This window comes from Coregonus lavaretus, assembly GCF_964263955.1.
Source record: "Coregonus lavaretus genome assembly, chromosome: 13".
NCBI classification, from domain to species: domain Eukaryota; kingdom Metazoa; phylum Chordata; class Actinopteri; order Salmoniformes; family Salmonidae; genus Coregonus; species Coregonus lavaretus.
Window position 1 is genome coordinate 21,093,875 of NC_140000.1, and position 20,039 is coordinate 21,113,913.

General features: G+C 41.7%; 1 protein-coding gene and 1 long non-coding RNA gene across 2 annotated transcripts; both read right to left on the reverse strand.

Annotated features, from left to right (window-relative positions):
• Positions 1-1,144: 1,144 nt before the first annotated feature.
• LOC311139964 (uncharacterized protein) lies at positions 1,145-17,181 on the reverse strand (the record flags this gene model as incomplete). Its single annotated transcript, XM_084174955.1, has 20 exons — positions 1,145-1,467; positions 1,679-1,756; positions 1,908-1,998; positions 2,088-2,264; positions 3,196-3,342; positions 4,241-4,316; positions 5,720-5,764; positions 5,898-5,962; positions 6,091-6,144; positions 6,435-6,488; positions 6,760-6,813; positions 8,088-8,141; positions 8,461-8,514; positions 8,759-8,812; positions 8,950-9,003; positions 9,286-9,414; positions 9,525-9,658; positions 10,949-11,014; positions 11,332-11,356; positions 17,161-17,181. The coding sequence occupies 20 exons, from the start codon at positions 17,179-17,181 to the stop codon at positions 1,256-1,258; spliced, it is 1,644 nt and encodes a 547-aa protein (XP_084031081.1). The 3' UTR covers positions 1,145-1,255.
• LOC311139697 lies at positions 3,550-4,144 on the reverse strand. Its single transcript, XR_014614102.1, has 3 exons — positions 4,109-4,144; positions 3,704-3,748; positions 3,550-3,582 (listed from the first exon to the last, which is right to left on the reverse strand). It is a non-coding gene; the product is annotated as an uncharacterized lncRNA (long non-coding RNA).
• Positions 17,182-20,039: the final 2,858 nt, after the last annotated feature.

Sequence of the window (20,039 nt, forward strand, 5' to 3'; positions counted from 1 at the left end):
AGCTTTAAACAATTTTCAATAAGCTTTATTTTCTTATCCGTTGATGTTATGTATGTGTACTTTCGTAGCATAGTTGTATGCCATAATGTTTTGCATGCTTTTGATGAGAGACAATCACCCATGTTCATGCTCTGCTCATTTTCTAATCTGTCCTGTGAAGTGGTGATGCATAAAAAAAAAAGTTGTCTCCAAACATTGTGACTCTTTTCTATCAGGGTTCTGATTGCCAACACATGTACACAAAAGTACAAATGTTAAGAACACGTGTGTGATATACTTGAGTTTACAGGGCTATGTTTCCGCCTTGTAATGTGTTGGGATGATTCTCAATGAAGATTGACAATGACAAAAATATCAGTTAAGAGGTGATATGAATAATGTACATACATTTATTTAAAAATCAAAACCGCCATCCAATGAATATACCGGTAGTTAATTCATTTAATCGGCAGACATTTTGTGCTGTCCTACAAATCATTGCCAGATTATTTAACTATAAATTCAAAATACAATATACTGTATAACACATTTCAATGTATTATTTTTAATATGAAATCATATCAAATAGTATGTTTTTAAAAATTATATATTGATCAATGTTATATTGTCTGTGATCATCTGTAAATGTAAAAAAAATAAAGTTATTTAGATTAACCCAAATAACATGAGATGACTGAAAGAGACCACACATTCTCAGAAAGACACTCAAACTGTGGCGACTAAAAAAGTGAGGACTCATCTTAAAAAAAGGTAAGACAGCATTTATCTAAAACAGTGATATTTCAGAACACACAGTACATGTACTTGCGATACTTTACAACATTATTTACATAACTTTTTATTTTCAATGGATCCACAGCATTGTTGATCATATCAGTTTTTCAAGCCCCTTTACTTATGGTTTGCTTGGGGGAAGACAATTTTCTTTTTTGTTTCTGCATAAAAAATTAATAATGTATTTTTGGCCTAGCGAAAAAGTTATCAATTATGCCTAAACATTAGAGTTAATTGGGAGCGTTGCTTGGCTCAGATGGAATGCAGTCAAGGTTGGGTTCATTTCTCTGTGCAGAAATTCAAAAAGATCAATGCTGTACACATTGGTCATTTCCCAGTTCAAAACTCAATGTGAACTTCAATTCCTGGTTTGGCTAAGATGTGAATGGAATTAACCCCAACGTTGCCATGGCGCAACTGTCCAATATGACTCCTCATCGTGGACCATTCCTTCACCCCTTTCTGAAGCTCCTTCTTGGGGTTAGATCTTGGGGCTTAGATTGTGGGGTCCCTTCACCAGGCCCTGCTCCTTGCGCATCACAGGCGCGTGAATGCTGCAGTCCCGTGCCTCACAGAAGCCGGGCACTCCTGCGTTGCCCGCCATGCCAGGCTGGCCCAAAGCGCCTGTGAAACCACGGGGCCCTCTGGGACCTGCCATACCTTTCTTTGGCTCTGCTGGGTGGCCTGGCAGCCCTGTGGGGGAAAGAAATTAACAATTGGAGGTGGCATCTTAACAGTTCTCTTGAAAAAGAAGACTTCCTGCTAACATAAATGTTGAATAAAAACCACACAATCCCTTTTCAAGTGAATCTGGAAGTGAGTTACAGATACTTTCCAACAATTCTAAGACAATCAATTTTGAGGTAGACCTGAGAGTTTCACACCAGTGTAAACAGTGTCCTACCTCTGAGGCCTTGATGCCCATCGTGTCCTGGCAGACCTTTACCAGGCTCACCCCCCTTTCCTTTCAGACCTTTTGTACCTGTGGAGTAAAACAGAGCTTGTGGGTGAACTCTGAAGCTATGCCACTACAAAGGAGCTCCACTCATTTTCACTTGAAATGAGCCTTAGTGATCAAGGTTTTGTTTACCAGTAATCAAGTTTGGTTGAACTAAGTCTATTGGAGTACATACCTCTTTCACCCTCTGCCCCCTTCTGACCATCCATTCCTGTGTCCCCTTGGATGCCCCTGGCTCCTTTGGCTCCAGCTTTGCCCGCTTTACCCTGAGAGAGAAGTTAACAGACCTTATTATCGTTTGGACTAAAGGCCTTCCTTAGTAGATAGGGGTTGGTTTGGGGGCTGTGTGACTCACGGGTTTGCCTGATTCTCCAGTTGGTCCCCTGGTTCCGGGCGGCCCAATGAGTGTGCGGTTGTTGATGGGGCATCCTTGGGAACACTTGGCCCGGATGGAAGCAGCATACTGGGAGATCTGGGCTGTCACCACTCCTTTACATAGCTGCAATACCTGCTCATCTGTCAGCCCAGGGCCCTGAGGTCAAAAAGCTGGCAATCAATCAACCAAGCAAGTAATCAATCGATCAATCATTTTACATTTACATTTTAGTCATTTAGCAGACGCTCTTATCCAGAGCGACTTACAGTTAGTGCATACATTTTTTTATTATTTTTTTCATACTGGCCCCCCAACTAGTAACAGACAATAACATACCTTAACCATCTAGCCTAAATAGAAGAAGTTACGCATACAAATATTTAGTATATTATTGTATCAATCAACTAAACACTATTACAAAAGTAGCCAACCCCCAAATCTTCAGGCTTGTTTCTTGACCTGAATAAAAGCGGTCGTGTTTTCATCATATAGACATCCTGACTGTAATCTATGATGTAATGTAGACGGTATTGAGCAGTCAGGTCAGCCAGTGAAGGACGCAGGCAGGACACAGAGAGGTACACAACAACATTAATAATAGCCTCCGTCTGTCTGTCTGTGTCTGTCCGTCCAGTTACAGGGATCTGTTACATCAGTGCTGGCCACAGACACAGACCTCAGCATGAGGACAGGCTTACTGAGTGTTGCTTCGTCACATAGCCTACAGCAAAAACTCAGGTAGTCAAACGGTCATAAAATGACACTGGTCTAAACTCAAAATGAAACAGCAAGTAAACCTATCAAAACCACCAACTGTCTGTCAGTCTCCCTGTCTGTCAACAGCAGGTAAACCTATCAAAACCACCAACAGTCCTTCAGTCTCCCTGTCTGTCAACAGAAGGATATAGTGTTTATTTTCCCGCTCTTCATTCCTCTTCCTCCGTTCTACTGAGGTAAAATAGGCACTGGATCCAGATGGAAGGAATCAAACAATCAGTCAGTAAACGTTTTTGCTAGATATGTGTTAATGTAAAATAAGGGGGAGACCCTTCCTCCAGATAGACTGGGGTTGGCTCCTGATACGCACAGGGGCACCTGGCACTCCTTTAGGTCCAGAGCCACCTTTGACGCCCAGGTCACCGCCTGGACCTGGCTCTCCTCTGGAGCCTGGAATGCCGGGGGGTCCATTTCGTCCAACAATGCCATCAGGGCCGATGGTACCTCTCTCCCCTTGCTGCCATTCAGAGATGAGGGGAAGGAGGGAGACAGAGAGAGGGGGGACACTGTTCAGTCACTGAACACAAAAAGTCTGTACAGTATGTACTGTTGTGTCTGCTGTCATCTAGGAACAACCTATGGTGTCAGTATTGTGGTTTTTATGTGACATAGAATGAGTTACGGTGAAAAAAACTCATACTTTCACAGAATGGAGGATACAAACCTGTCCTTTGTCACCACGTGCTCCAAAACTTCCCTGTTTGGAAAGAGGAACAGAAACATTTTTGGTAAGAAGAAAAACAGTCCCACTACATCAATGGAAACAGGAAGTAGACAGATGAGAGAGTGACGTCGCCTCGCCATTGTCACATGATTACCTTGTCTCCTTTCCCTCCCTTCACTCCAGTTCTTCCAACCCCACCCTGAGGAAGGAACAATCAGCACATTAGATGAGTCAGTAAGATGCCATGGCAATGATAGGACTGCTTATTACAGCTTATCAGTCACAAAGGAAAGACCCAAACATAAACAGCAGATGACCAATACACATCCACTTTCACTTACTGGTGTGTGTGTGTGTGTGTGTGTGTGTGTGTATGTGTGTATGTGTGTGTGTGTGTGTGTGTGTGTGTGTGTGTGTGTGTGTGTGTGTGTGTGTGTGTGTGTGTGTGTGTGTGTGTGTGTGTGTGTGTGTGTGTGTGTGTGTGTGTGTGCGCTTGATTAACTGTGAGAAATTGACTGGTAATTTAGCAGTCTGATGGGGAACGTAAACAAAAGGTTACCTTCTCACCATCGGGTCCTGTCTCCCCCTTGGCTCCCTAGAAACAAAGCATTAAATCAACAATTGCATAATCATCAAAAGTCAATGATGATAATTGTAGTGATAATGACAATGTTTGAGTAATGACATATACACACAGGCTGGGCCTGCAGGCCTTTAGGTCCTGGTTTCCCTGGAACTCCTGCATCTCCTCTATATCCTTGAGGCCCCTATAATATGAAATACACATAGGTAAACTGCTACAAATACACACACACTTTAGAATAAGAACCTTATTTAAAGAGGAATTTAAATTCCAATGACAGATCATTCTTAATTTTAAACTTATAACAAGATACACGGTACTCTTGCCATAACATCTCTGACAGTTATGCTGGGGTTTTTAACAAAAACCAGCATGACCATCTGTGTTTTTACCTGACACTGAAACCTTTTCAGGGACTTTACTAATAGATCTGTTACCTTTCTTGTTTTGACTGTCAACAATATCACATGGGTGTCTGTCCACCCACACAAAACCCTCAAGCAACATGGAATTTACATCTGATTAACAACAACACTGAGGGGAATTTACTGAGGAATGTGGAAGTGACAGTGTATGTATTGTGATCTATAGTCTACTGTGTCCATGTGATTGAGATTAGAGCACCTCACACAGTGGTTATAAAGCCTGTCTTACCCCAGCTCCTACTCTCCCAGGAGGTCCCCTCACACCACGATCCCCTTTCGCGCCCTAGGAGGGAAGACTGGCCATTATTCACAAAGTATTCATTTAAGTATTAAAAGTACATGTCCAGTTTTAGTATATGTAGTAAATATGTTTTATTTTCTTAAAACTACATTGTTGGTTAAGGGCTTGTAAGTAAGCATTTCACGGTAAGGTCGACACCTGTTGCATTCGGCGCATGTGACAAATAACATTTGATTTGATATGAATAAATGTACTGTACAGTATAGCAAATGACATCCATGTCATAACAGCAGATGAGGTCAACTAGACATGTTTGGATTATACAGCCATTGTGATGATGTCATCTTGATACCCAGCATGCAATTCTCCTTCACTTTACCTTTTGTCCAAACTCTCCAGGAAAGCCGATCACCCCAGGAACTCCAAGTGGACCCTGGAAAATAAACAGTAAATGTGGTTTGATAGGAGAAATCCCATCAACTGATTCCTTACCGATTTATTACTAATTTAGTGGTTATCATACTGTTACTCACATCCTCTCCAGGCTCCCCGTCACTGCCTGGCATGCCCCCTGGGCCTTGGTCACCCTGAGAGAGAGGAAAGAGAGAGATACAAAGAAAACAGAAAGTGGAAGAGAAGAGAGCAAGGGAGACATTGCTACTACAGTATCAATCTAATCTACCATGTGGAGGAAGTGCTATCGTTATGTCCTAAAGTGTTTAACAGCCACATGACTCACAAAATCAACAATACCAAAACCTTCAGTGAAAATAACAGTATGCAGTTTAGGGAAAACAACCATAAACACACAGAAATCTTGGGGGAATCAGAGTCGTTTCTGTGAAGAGTAAGGGCCAATGACTTTTGAAAGCAACCAGAGTACTTTCTGTGAAAACACTACTCATGTCCCCCTAAACATACCTTGTGACCGGTCTCTCCTCTGCCTCCTGGCTCTCCAGGATACCCCTATAAAACACAGAAAGAAAAAGAAAGTTAGAATTAATGGTCTCCCTCCATGTAGGGAATAGCATAGTTTTTGTAGAGAAGGACAAACAAGAGGTCCAACTGGAGAGATGAATGGTGTGACAGATAGACAGACGTCCATCTTACATTATAGCCCATCTCCCCATGGTCCCCTGAGAATCCAGGTGCTCCAATCTGACCCTGTGGAAGAGAACGGATGAGATGGAAGACATTTTAGACAGGAAAATCATAAGATTTGTTTTAAATAATTAGTTATTCAACCATGGTTTAGTTAACAATGGTCACAAAGCCAGGTTGAATGGCGCTACCTTTTCCCCTTCTGCTCCCTCAGGACCCTGTTTCCCTTCTGCTCCAGTTGATCCCTGAGAAGAAAGGTTGGAAAAAAAGATGTCTCAACATGGCCAGAACAAATTACAATCATTTGTATGTTGTTTATATGTTAAATGGAAATGACCACATCACATAGCCTTTTAGAGGCTTTCACATCATAAAGTCTTAGTATTGCTTCTAGTGAGAGCTGTGTAAGGAGCTGAGTGAATAATTGATTTGAACATGTTGAGAAGATAGAGTGTGCTGAGTTGTGGTTGCAACACTGAGCGGTGGCAACTGTTGTGAGTGGACAATGTTGAGTTGTGGTGGCCACCATGTTTACCTTGATACCTCCAGTTCCATCAAGACCACCAGGCCCTGCCTCACCAATTGGACCCTAGAAAAAAGACAAAGAACTAAGACAGAAACATGCTGGGGATTTTGTATCAAATTTCCTTACACTCATTTGAGGAAGCACTTTATTTTACGCTACAGAAATGACCAGGTAGTGGATTTCCTTAGAAAATCCATGGTACAATGGTAATTACACAATAATAACCTTTGGATTGTTTCTTTGTTTCTTTGAGATTAATTGAAATAAAATCCCTGATATCAAACCAAATATGGTTACATACAAAACATAACAGCTGCATTGTGTCAATACTCACAGTCTCACCCGGAACCCCCACTCCTCCGCGTGGCCCCTCCATACCGATGTCACCCTGTTGAGAATAGGGAACACAGTCAGGCATAGAGAGAGCTTCAAATTGTCAATTAAGATTTTTTGGGGTGTAATTAGCTGATATCTGTGATGGCATAGTGGTATTCTATGATGTCATGCTGGTACTCTGCGATGTCTCTGTGGTACAGTGGGGGTTTATAATGTCATACCTTTTTGCAGGTTTTGGGGTCTACCTGATGGATGCGGTAAAGGAGTCAATGAAACGCAGACCGTTCCATTGACCATATTGGCACACATTCATCAAATCTGACTTGACAAAGTGGATATTCGTAACAGGGTCACAATGTGGTTACTTAAATGCGATTTGGATATATTTGGTTTTCGCTGCATAATATTTACAAGTTGTCCCTTTTCAGGTTTAGAAGAAGTGAATGCTAAATGCTAACTCCCGTTCGTATATAAGCTGGTTAGCATAGCTAGCATACATAAATCGGTGGTGGTAGTCAAAGTCATTTTTAACTGTACTGCAGTCGATTGGTGAAGATGACAGGAACATGTGTTGGGGTTGAAATCCATACAACCAGTATACTCAGATTTTTACCTAAACATAGTGTGTAATTCACATATAAACAATAGGCTAAATGTAGGCTATTTTTGCTACGGGCAATGAGGAGTTTCAGGATCTTTCCTCCACGGCCCTTTCCCCCACACGTTTCCATGGCAATTCCATTGTTTTGGCCGAGTTCGATTGGCCTCAATACTGAATTATGTGGTGTCAGACCAGTTCTCTGTGATGTCATACTAGTGATCTGTGGTGCTTTCAAGACAACTCAGAAACTCGGAACCTCTGAGTTCAAATGTACGTACTTTTTTTGCGTAGCGCTTCCTGTTGGTCAATTCTGATATTTTCCAAGTGGAAAACTTGGGCCTCATTTTTCTACACGTTTTTAAGAGTTTCTGAGTTCCAAGTTGTCTTGACCGCGGCAATACTGGTTCTCTGTAATGTCACACTGGTACTCAGTGATGTCATTTTGGAATTCCTTGATGTCATACTGGTTCCCTATGATGTCATATTGGTTATCGGTGGTACAACAGAGGTTTTATGTAATGTCATGCTGTTTCTTGTAGGTTTAAACTTTAGACAAACATTATGGTGGCTTGGCCTGTTATTAGTGAACATTCAAATTAGATTTTGTGAAGGGCCACACTGTTTTTGATATGGGGTTATAATGGCTTTTTAGGTAGAGGGTGATTTTGTTTGATGTGATACATATTTTGTAGGATGGCAGACTGGTTTTGAGGAAGGGTCTTTACCTTCAGTCCTAGCACCCCAGTCTCACCTGGATCGCCAGGAAGACCAGGCAAGCCCTGTAGAAGAGAGTAAGAATGAGAGACAAGGTGCGAAATAATGGAATAAAATATAGACCAAGGGAGAGAATGAGAAAGAGAAAGGGCCATCCTAGTTGTTGAAGCTCAGCCTCTAACCTCAACTACACAACAGTTCCACTCTCCAGTTCTGAATAATAAAGAGATCGCCATCTACTGTCCATAATCAATATAGAAAAATGTTACATTGCTTGTGCCATGTCTCAGAATTTAGACCAGAGAATAGAAACAGATCAGCCCAAAACAATGAAAGAAAGACATACATTACATCTGTGATATTCTCTGGAGGCCTTTTACTTACCTGGGCTCCAGAGAAACCAGAAGCACCGTCCTCCCCATCAGGCCCAGAGTCACCCTGTAGAGATGACAAAGGTCAATACAGCTGTTGAGTCAAATTCAATAGTGTAATGTTGACACCATAATTTGTGAGTTACAAACATTCCAGGCAGATACTGTATGTCTCTTGAGGTTGTGGCAAGCGTGTTTGCTGTGGGATTGGGCAACCTGGGTTCAAGCCTCGCTTAGGGAGTTGGATAGTGTCTAAGGCTGCTTTGGGTATTTGTGTGAGCTCTTTTATTTTACATGTTTTACTTCCTCACCTCAGGCCCTGTGTCTCCGCCTCTTCCTAGAACTCCTTTGAATCCTTTGTACCCCTGAACACAGGAACCATATCAACAGCATTCCTCCAATAGGGATATGTGCAATGATTCATTAATTAAGCACAATGGAGGGTGTAATTTGGCATGCACTATGAATTTGATGAAGTGATTATACAGCGATTAACACTCACCTCCCGTCCTTGAGCCCCAGGGAAGCCATCTTTACCTTGCAGTCCTCTGGCTCCCTAGATGGACGGATGGACAGACAGAAACACACCGACACAGAGACAGACAGACACACACAGACAGATATTTTGTTTAGTCCATAAAACAGAAGGATACCACAGGATGGTGGTGGATAGGGTGAGTTACCCCCATACAATACAAATCACTTAAAGGCCTAGTGAACGCTATATAAATGCCATTTAATCAGCATTAATCAGCAAAGTAAATGGATGTTTGCTGTTTATAAGGTTCTAAATGACATTTGCATGGCGTTGAGCGTTAGGTTAGAGCCTTCGTCCTACCTTGGGCCCTGCAAACCCAGCGAACCCTGGCTCTCCTGGCTCACAGTTACAGTCGGTTGGCCCCTCCTCCCCCAGAGAAGCCTCCCCACCACCAGGGGCCTGGAGCGACTCTTCGTAGTAGGGCTCCTGCTCGTATGGCACCTGCAGTTATAACATGATATCACATTACATGACAGAACACAATGTTACATGACATGCCATTACACATAACATACTTTGCCCCCTTGACTTCCCCTCACCTGTGTAGTGGTGGTGTAGGGGTAGGAGTCCTCTGTGATCATGCTCACACTGGTGGGGGCTGGTGCATAGGGGTCATATCCAGATGAGGGTTGCTGCTCCTCATAGCTGTGAGTGGGCTCCGGTGGGTATTCCTCTACCAGCGAGGAATGGGGAGCAGTTTAAGTGAGGCAAGTGAGAGGGAAATGTTTGCATTCTACAGGTTAGTTCATGTCAAAGGTAGAAACATACTATAGAGTTTGTACTGTAGTAGTAGTTAGTATCTGACTATACACTGAGTGTACTTACACTGAATGTACAAAACATTAAGAACACCAGCTCTTTCCATGACATAGACTGACCAGGTGAAAGCTATGATCCCTTATTGATGTCTTGTTAAATCCTCTTCAATCAGTGTAGAAGGGGAGGAGACCGGTTAAATAATGATTTTTAAGCCTGGAGACAATTGAGACATGGATTGTGTATGTGTGCTATACAGAGGCTGAATGGGCAAGACAAAATATTTAAGTGCCTTTGAACAGGGTTTGGTAGTAGCTGCCAGGCGCACCGGTTTGTGTCAAGAACTGCAACGCTGCTGGGTTTTTCATGCTCAACAGTTTCCTGTGTGTATCAAGAATGGTCCACCACACAAAGGACATCCAGCCAACTTGACACAACTGTGGGAAGCATTGGAGTCAACATGGGCCAGCATCCTTGTGGAACGCTTTTGACACCTTGTAGAGTCCATGACCCGACGAATTTAGGCTGTTCTGAGGACGAAAGGGTGTGCACACTCAATATTAGGAAGTTGTTCCTTATGTTTTGTACACTTAGTGTATATTTTGGTTCCAGGCGGGTATTAAAATACTTTATCATCTGACCATACCTCAGTCGATTTCCACCCAATGATGTATAAACCCTGGATTGCTGATGCGATCTACTGGCTATTGAGAGGCTTTGAAGCCAAAGGTGGGCCATAATGGCACTCACCAGTAGGAACAGTCTTCCATAGGAATGAATGGAATTCTACAGTATTTCAATTAAAAGTTTCAAGGACAAAATTATGTTTGTGTTGTAGTGGGGACAGTAACATTAGTAATGTAAAATAATTATATTTTAAAGAATTTTTTTAAATATATTTTTTCATTTTGTACTTTTGTTTAGCTCACATAATATAATTTTAAAGTATGCATTAAAGTGTCTGTAATATAATAAACGTCGCAAAAACGAATGTAGCTTCCAAAATATTGTGCCAAGATGGAGGCATGGTGGCTTCAACACAGTGCCCCCTATCAGCCATAATAAGAGGGTTTTCACATTATTCTTGAAAAATGGTTTGGTGATGCATATAAGCCATTTGGAGGGGGCATAGAGGGGTTATGAAGGTTTAGACCAAACTCTGGCTTTTGACCAGATGGGAGGAACTTTTCTATGTTGTAGTTATTACCTGGATGTGGGTATCCTGAATGCTCATAGTTGTCGACCAAGGAGCCCTCATAGGTGTGTTCATCACCTAATAGGACACAAAACAATAATTGAACAAGCCTGAAACCTCCCCAGTAAAATGATAGTCTGTTTACAAAACAAAATAGTATGTTATTAGATAGATAGACCAATGTAATGTTTGTACACAATTCTCAAAAATGTTTAATTGTGGTCACATGAGAATATAGGTCTATACATTTTAACCTCAATCTAGGTCAACTGAAATAAAATCAAGACACAGCTTACTGTATTACCTTACCTCTAGAAATGTAGATAATTAGCAAACATCAAACAGTATTGGCGAGAAGGCTAATGGTGCGAACAAGGCATGTGCAGGCAGCTCACCTGAGTGGTAACCAGAGTACTCGTCCTGTGCGAGCGAGGGGGGGATGCACAATAGGAGTAAGAGCAGCCGCGAGAAAAAGGACTTCTGTGGAAAAGGCGGGAAAATAAAGCAAGGTTAAAACGACCATGTAGGCTTTAGCCTATTTCTTCGCTGCTATCACGATAAACAAAATACAATGTTTGGAAGACCTACCTTTGTTGGAAGGTGGAAGACCTCACTGCTCAAAGTATAGCCTGCATGCACTCTTATTTCGTTACACTTTTAACTCCTTCTTAAATTAATAACTGTTTTGAGGACAAAACATTTGGTGACTAGATGTCTCGGCTACTGAAGGCTAATGGCTCACTAAGAAAATGTTTATTCCCGATTATCATGGCCCTTTTCAAGTTTCAGACATACAGTCAGTGGCGACCTGTCCCACCTTTTTAGCAAAAATAAGTTGCCTGTTCTGCATGTTATTTTGACATTAATACGTGTCACATTTCAGTTTGCTAACAATGTAAAAAAATAAATATAAAATTCATTGAGTTAATAAAGCCGCATACAAATTTGGTCTCTTTTTTGCTTTCTTGAGGCAGGTGTTTCAGCCTAGCTCAGTGCTTTCTGTGGTGGTGGGGCAGCCAGCGGAAAATACAGAGCGTAGGGGTTGGTAATGTTCTCTAGTTGCACCGGGATTGGGTAATGTTCTCTAGTTGCATCGTGATTGGCTCATTGTTCTGTCACTACGGGGGACACTACGTCACCGCCAAATCTAAGGGTAGAGCTAAACAATTCAAGCCCCTTTGGTGCTGCCATAGACTTACATTAGAAGTGCCATCCAAGAAGGCTCAAGGTCAGTGGCCACAGATTAAATTATGTCAAATCATGTTATATATACAGTAGCTTTGATTGGACTGATCATGTCAATATCATACTTTCAAAATCTTAGCTAGCAAGCTAGAAGTCATCATCATGAATCAAGACGACAATCTACTGGCAAATGCATTTTAATCCTTGTCATATGAAGAGAAATAATGAAGAGATATTATAGATAAAACGTATGTATCGGTGCTCATCGGCCATTGGCCATCAACATTACACAACAAGTTGGAAATCGCAAATTCAACAATGAGTGGTTTGGAAGGAATCAGTGGCTAACTGCAAGCATTGCAAAGCAATCACTAGCCTGCTATTCAGTGGAGTGGGTGTGTGGTCCCAAGTCTGGGTTTAAGGGTCTCTTTTCCAAGCTTAAACGGATAAACATTCAACATTGGCCATGCTGTCAATCCAGCACAACTGGAAACTCAGAACTGGGAAATCTGACTTCAGTGAGTTAAAGACAACTGGGAACTCTGAAAACAACGAGCTCCGACTGGGAAAATACATTTTGAACGGTCGTCCAACTCGGAATTGCAAGTCGGGAAACCGGGCCTCTTTCTAGAGCTCCGACCTGAAGATCACTGACATCATCATGATTCAACCTTGTTTTTTTTTTCAGAGTTCCCAGTTGTCTTGAAAGCACCATAAATCCAGAGAATGCCAGACTTTGATGACAAAGTTTGATGACAAAATTAGCCCACAAAGGACCGCTGCGCCATCGTCCTGTTCAAGTGAGCACAGCACAACAAGGTGAGTCCAAAAATGTCTTGTATGCTGCTGCATAAATGATGTAATATGCCAAGGAGATATGTATACTGTAGCTAAGAAAGTAATAATACTAAGTGTATGTTGTGTAGTAAGAAATGTAATCATCAAATATTGTAAGAGCTTTCAATGTCTGCTTATATGTCCCCTTTATTTATCCTACAGTTCTGACTTGGTGTTCAGGGAGAATACTGTAAGAATAGCCCATGTTCTGAATTCTGTCGCTGTACATTTCAAAAGTGCTGAACAAATAGTTATGTTGACTATGTCCGTCCTAGCTCGCTCATTGTCTTAATCGAAATTACGGATAGCTTCTTATCCGCTCGTCATCCCCTTATGCCATAGTTTGTACATCTCAATTGTCAGTAGAAACCACATTTGTTTAAGCAAGTCAGCCATATCAGCTATGTTTCTTTTTCATGCAGTAAATGAGGCTGAATTAACTGATTCGCTGTCAGACAAGGCTCCGCTGATAACCAGGTGTAGCAGTGGTAAGGTGATGGGACTGCTGTTTGGACAGCTTTATGTAGGCCCTAACAGTTTGTGGGCACCGTTTGTCACCGTTATAGTGCAATTCATGTTTAGTGTTGTGTTGTGTAGTGGCTTTGCTGGCATGTATAAAACACCAAGAGTTACATGCTGAAATCGCCACTGCATACAGTGCATTCGGAAAGTATTCAGGTCCCTTGATTTTTTCCAAATGTTGTTACATTACAGCCTTATTCTAAAATGGATTAAATAGTTTTTTCCTCATCAATCAAGCTACACACAATACCTCATAATGACAAAGCAAAAATGGAAATATAACATTTACATAAGTATTCAGACCCTTTACTCAATACTTTGTTGAAGCACCTTTGGCAGCGATTTCAGCCTTGAGTCTTCTTGGGTATGACCCTACAAGCTTGGCACACCTATGTTTGGGTAGTTTATCCCATTCTTCTCTATAGATCCGTTCAAGCTCTGTAAGGTTGGATGGGGAGCGTCGCTGCACAGCTATTGTCAGGTTTCTCCAGAGATATTCGATCCGGTTCAAGTCCGGGCTCTGGCTGGGCCACTCAAGGACATTCAGAGACTTGTCACCTTGTTTTCATCAAGGATTTCTCTGTACTTTGCTCCGTTCATCTTTCCCTCAACCCTGCTGCTGAAAAACATCCCCACAGCATGATGCTACCACCACCATGCTTCACCATAGGGATGGTGCCAGGTTTCCTTCAGACAGGATGCTTGGCATTCAGGCCAAAGAGTTCAATCTTGGTTTCATCAGACGAGAGAATCTTGTTTCTCATGGTCTTAGAGTCTTTAGGTGCCTTTTGGCAAACTCCAAGCGGGCTGTCATGTGCCTTTTGCTGAGGAGTGGCTTCCGTCTGGCCCCTCTACCATAAAGGCCTGGTTGGTGGAGTGCTGCAGAGATGGTTGTCCTTCTGGAAGCTTCTCCCATCTCCACAGAGGAGCTCTGGAGGTCTGTCAGAGTGACCATCGGGTTCTTGGTCACCTCCCTGACCAAGGCCCTTCTCCCCCGATTGCTCAGTTTGTCCGGGCAGCCAGCTCTAGGAAGAGTCTTGGTGGTTCCAAACTTCTTCCATTTAAGAATGATGGAGGCCACTGTGTTCTAGGGGACCTTCAATGCTGCAGACATTTTTTGGTCCCCAGATCTGTGCCTCAACACAATCCTGTCTCGGCGCTCTAGGACAATTCCTTCGACATCATGGCTTGGTATTTCCTCTGACATGCACTGTCAACTGTGGGACCTTATATAGACAGGTGTGTGTGTTTCCAAATCATGTCCAATCAATTGAATTTACCACAGGTGGACTCCAATCAAGTCGTAGAAACATCTCAAGGATGATCAATGGAAACAGGATGCACCTGAGCTCAATGACTAAATGTAGGCCTGCCTATTAGGCCTATGACTAATCTGCTCAATCAGAAAAATTCTAACTTTATTTTCATATAACTGTATCTACGGTATGACAAGCAGCAAGCTTGAGTATCCTACTCCAAAAGGAACTCACAGAAAGCAACAATTTGTGGAGTTGTTGCTTGGGGTTGTTGAAATAAAAATTGGTCTGCATGGTAGCCTATCAGACCATCACTAGAAAAGGCTATATGCTATAGGGGAGATGACCAAAGATGATTTGTGGTTGGGTAGTTGGCCGGAATCTTTGGTGAATCTTTGTTAAAAGACATACTGGAACATGTCACGTAGCCTACATTTCTTCAGCCTACATCTCCAATGGGGAAAGTTATGCTCTGATCAGTCAGGTGGAAAGTCATCACCGACTGCTATCCAAGATTCTACTTATCGAAATTGGAAAGAGTAGGCCTACCTACAGTCCACAGGAGGCTGCTGAGGGGAGGACGGCTCATAATAATGTCTGGAACGGAGCAAATTAAATGGCATCAAACGCCTGGAAACCATGTTTGATGTATTTGATACCATTTCACTCATTCGGCGCCAGCCATTACCACGAGTGCGTCCTCCCCAATTAAGGTGCCACAAACCTCCTGTGCTACAATAATGTTCAACCACACACCATGGGGACTAAATGGGTGATAGTTGGCCACAGATGTTTTTTGACAAATTGTCTCCTCTATGTGTGCCTGACTTTACAGGAAACAACCATGTGGCCAAATGGTTTTGAGCCATATGGCTAAATCATGTCCAAAAATAGTGTAGCATCTATATATTTTCCAGAGTGAAAATGGGTCAATAAACTGAAGTCACATCCTTGTATTAACTGCAGCCTATTGGATGCCACAGTGAAGTCACATGACATGAGACATGTGGGAAGAGATTCTGCAGGGATCAGCCATCCAGGTGATAGGGCTGTATAATGCTCTGTAGATTTAGGCAAGAGCTAATCTGCGTCTTGAACAAGATAGAGAAATACAGGCTCAAAAAGCTCTTTGTTAGGATAAAACCACAGAGTGAGCCACAGCAGTTCTCAGGCCCTTCTCACATTCCAGGCCAATTTCTCTGTCCTCTAAAGGCTGTCTCTTCATCCCACTCCTCAGATGGTAAAAGGCCTTTTTTCTGTTTGGTGTGATGTCAAGCAGCTGTCTGTCCACCATGAGTCCACCACTTTTCATCAATGCCATTTCCAGCTTTTTATTCAAAACTCCAAAAAGGACATCATCAATTAAACACTTGTGCAGACAATGGGCAATAAATAAACATCAGTGTTCACATGACAAATGGTGCTCAATGATAAGGCAGACAATTTGGACTATCTGTTGAAAATAAACCAATTGATCTGTAGTATTCCATACGTTACCTGGTCAAGTACCCAGAATGCTTTGCAACATAGAGTTGACACCATATGTCTGCCTGGTGGTGTAAATTGGTGATCATCACCAACCTCCAGGCCCCCTGGGACACTGAGGTGCAGTGTGGGATACAGACTGCTCACCTCCACTAACCCTAATCCTTCCATTGAAACGGTCAGTAGTCATGAAAAAGCTTTATTGTATCTCTTCATTACTTAGACTTATTCTCCAATATAATCACTATTCATTGAATAGTAATACACTATCTGCAAAGGAAAGCTGCAAAAAGAAATGCAACTGCTTCAATCTGTACCCAGTGTAAACGGAGATCCTGGACTTCTTGATTGACGCAAATTTGATATTGTTCATTTATATTTAGCTACTGTTAACAAAAAAAAAACATTTACCCAAACTGTCAAATAACAAAATCACCTCTCAAAGTTATGAAGTGACTTGCTGTTGTGTACAGTGGAGTACTCTGTAGGGTCAATAAAGTCAAATCGGCACATTCCTGAGAAACATACAAAATAAAGTAATTACCTCCTAACTACCCTTAATTCAGAGGGAACTCAAACACTGTTGGGGGATGCATGTGAACCGCTAGGCTAATCATCCTGCAAATAGGTCACATAGTATTTCATTTAAACACCAATGTATATTTAGGTTTCTTTATGCTCACTACACACCAGCTAAATCAGTCCAAGTCAAATACACTCTCACACAGTACCAAAAATAAACCCTCATTACCACATCATTACACAACCAATAGTTAGATTAGGTTCCTCAATCCAGCATCACCGAGTACACCACCTGGGGAACCTAGGCCCAAGAACCACACTCCACAATCGGACCAAACACAGTGTTCACATCCAGAACCTGGCATAGCAACATCTCAGACACACTCTTAGAACACGATGCCTGCTCTCCTCGCTTACCTTCACCCTGGGGGCTCCCATGGTGCTGGTTATGTCTGTTTGGTTCTGTACAATCCACTCAGACCCTCACCCTACGTATCGGGGATCGGATAGTCCACTGTCTTTTTTAAAATAAAGATGGAAAAGTCCTGTTTATTTCCTCGCTGAACTGTGCTCCTTACAGCATTCTCACTCCGCACTCAAGGCGCTGGACCCTTGCCTCTCTTTCTCTCCCTCCCGCTCTCTCTTTCAGGGATCCCTAAGGTTCTCAGGCAGCCACGGGCTCCGCTCCCTCTTCTCCTCGACAGGGTGAGAAATACCTGAGTCTAACCCTAACCCCAAATACACACAGGGGCAGAGACCCAGACAGGAGAGAGAGAAGAGAGGGACGAGAGAGTAAGGAGAATGTGATACAGAATTTGATAGAGAGGGTTTAAAACAGAGATGAGGAGACTAGTGCAGGGTCCATTTTGTTGTGAGCATTTCAGTAGACTGACACATAGTTGTGCAGGTTGTGAATACCCCAATAACTAAAAACATTTACACGTTTACATTTAGAGTTATGTTCAAGTAGTACAGCTAAAGTTAAGGTCAATTCTATACTCATTCAGTCAATTTAAAAAGTCTGTTGACATTCTGATAATGAATTGAATACCCATTTAAAGTAACGGTTTAACGGGTGATCAACCTCAATACCAATTTAATAGAGTTGTGGCAGATATTGCAAAGTATTTTTATCCCATCATTAAAAGACTGCAGACGCACATTGACTCCAGGTCTGACCTTCTGTGTCCTTTTCACCTGCTGGTAAAAGTGTGTGAGCTATGACACTCCTGTCCAACATTCCATACAGTACACACTGAGAAATGGACAAACTGCCCTGAGGGGTCTCAACCAATACGGTTGGCCTGGGAGGGGCCATTTACAACTAAATTATTACATTAATATGAATACATATGATAGAAATGTGTTGATTTTTCTGACCATTTCTAGTCGCAGTATGGAGACACTGACAATTGTTTATGCAGAGTACTTGTTAAAAAAAAGAAGGAAATAATCCATTAATTCAAAAGTAATAGTGGCTTTAAAACAGAAGTAATTTTTGTGAGAATGGAAGTTTCAACAGTCTTACTTTCAGTACATTTTCTCCTAATATTTCTAAATACGGGTCATCATACACACGAAAGCTCTTACACACAGATTATGACCATGATCATTAAAGTACACATATTAAGCTTTTATTTTCTATTTTCTATTCAAAGTTCAAACATTTACATTTACATTTACATTTACGTCATTTAGCAGACGCTCTTATCCAGAGCGACTTACAAATTGGTGCATTCACCTTATGATAGCCAGTGGGACAACCACTTTACTTTTTTTTTTTTTTTTTTTTATATGTTTTTCTAATATTTATTTTGGAGTATATTTTTAATTTTCATTTGTATTATATATATATATATATATATTGTTGTTTTTTATTTTTATTTTTAAAATTATATATATTTTATTTATTTTTATATTTTTATATTTATATTTTTTACCTCTCAGTTTAAGAAAAATGTTTAGAGCTGAACTGTTGCTTTAAAATATCATCATTAGATTACATCAAAGAAAGATTTGTCTGTGAGTCAAACTACAATATCTACACACACACCATTTAGTATGAAGCCATGAATTGGGCACTTACAGTGTCTTGCAAAAGTATTCATCCACCTTGGTGTTTTTCCTATTTTGTTGCATTACAACCTTTAATTTAAATAGATTTTTTTTGGGATTTCATGTAATGGACATACACAAAATAGTCCAAATTGGTGAAGTGAAATGAAAAAAATTACTTGTTTCAAAAAATGCTCAAAAATAAATAATGGAAAAGTGGTGCGTGCACATGTATTCACCCCCTTTGCTATGAAGCCCCTAAATAAGATCTGGTGCAACCAATTACCTTCAGAAGTCACATAATTAGTTAAATAAAGTCCACCTGTGTGCAATCTAAGTGTCACATGATCTCAGTATATATACACCAATTCTGAAAGGCCCCAGAGTCTGCAACACCACTAAGCAAGGGGCACCACCAAGCAAGCGGCACCATGAAGACCAAGGAGCTCTCCAAACAGGTCAGGGACAAAGTTGTGGAGAAGTACAGATCAGGGTTGGGTTATAAAAAAATATCAGAAACTTTGAACATCCCACGGAGCACCATTAAATCCTTTATAAAAAAATTGAAAGAATATGGCACCACAACAAACCTGCCAAGAGCGGGCGGCCCACCAAAACTCACAGACCAGGCAAGGAGGGCATTAATCAGAGAGGCAACAAAGAGACCAAAGATAACCCTGAAGGAGCTGCAAAGCTCCACAGCAGAGATTGGAGTATCTGTCCATAGGACCACTTTAAGCCGTACACTCCACAGAGCTGGGCTTTACGGAAGAGTGGCCAGAAAAAAGCCATTGCTTAAAGAAAAGAATAAGCAAACACGTTTGGTGTTCGCCAAAAGGCATGTGGGAGACTCCCCAAACATATGGAAGAAGGTAAAATTGAGCTTTTTGGACATCAAGGAAAACGCTATGTCTGGCGCAAACCCAACACCTCTCATCACCCCGAGAACACCATCCCCACAGTGAAGCATGGTGGTGGCAGCATCATGCTGTGGGGATGTTTTTCCATCGGCAGGGACTGGGAAACTGGTCAGAATTGAAGGAATGATGGATGGCGCTAAATACAGGGAAATTCTTGAGGGAAACCGGTTTCAGTCTTCCAGAGATTTGAGACTGGGACAGAGGTTCACCTTCCAGCAGGACAATGACCCTAAGCATACTGCTAAAGCAACACTTGAGTGGTTTAAGGGGAACATTTAAATGTCTTGGAACGGCCTAGTCAAAGCCCAGACCTCAATCCAA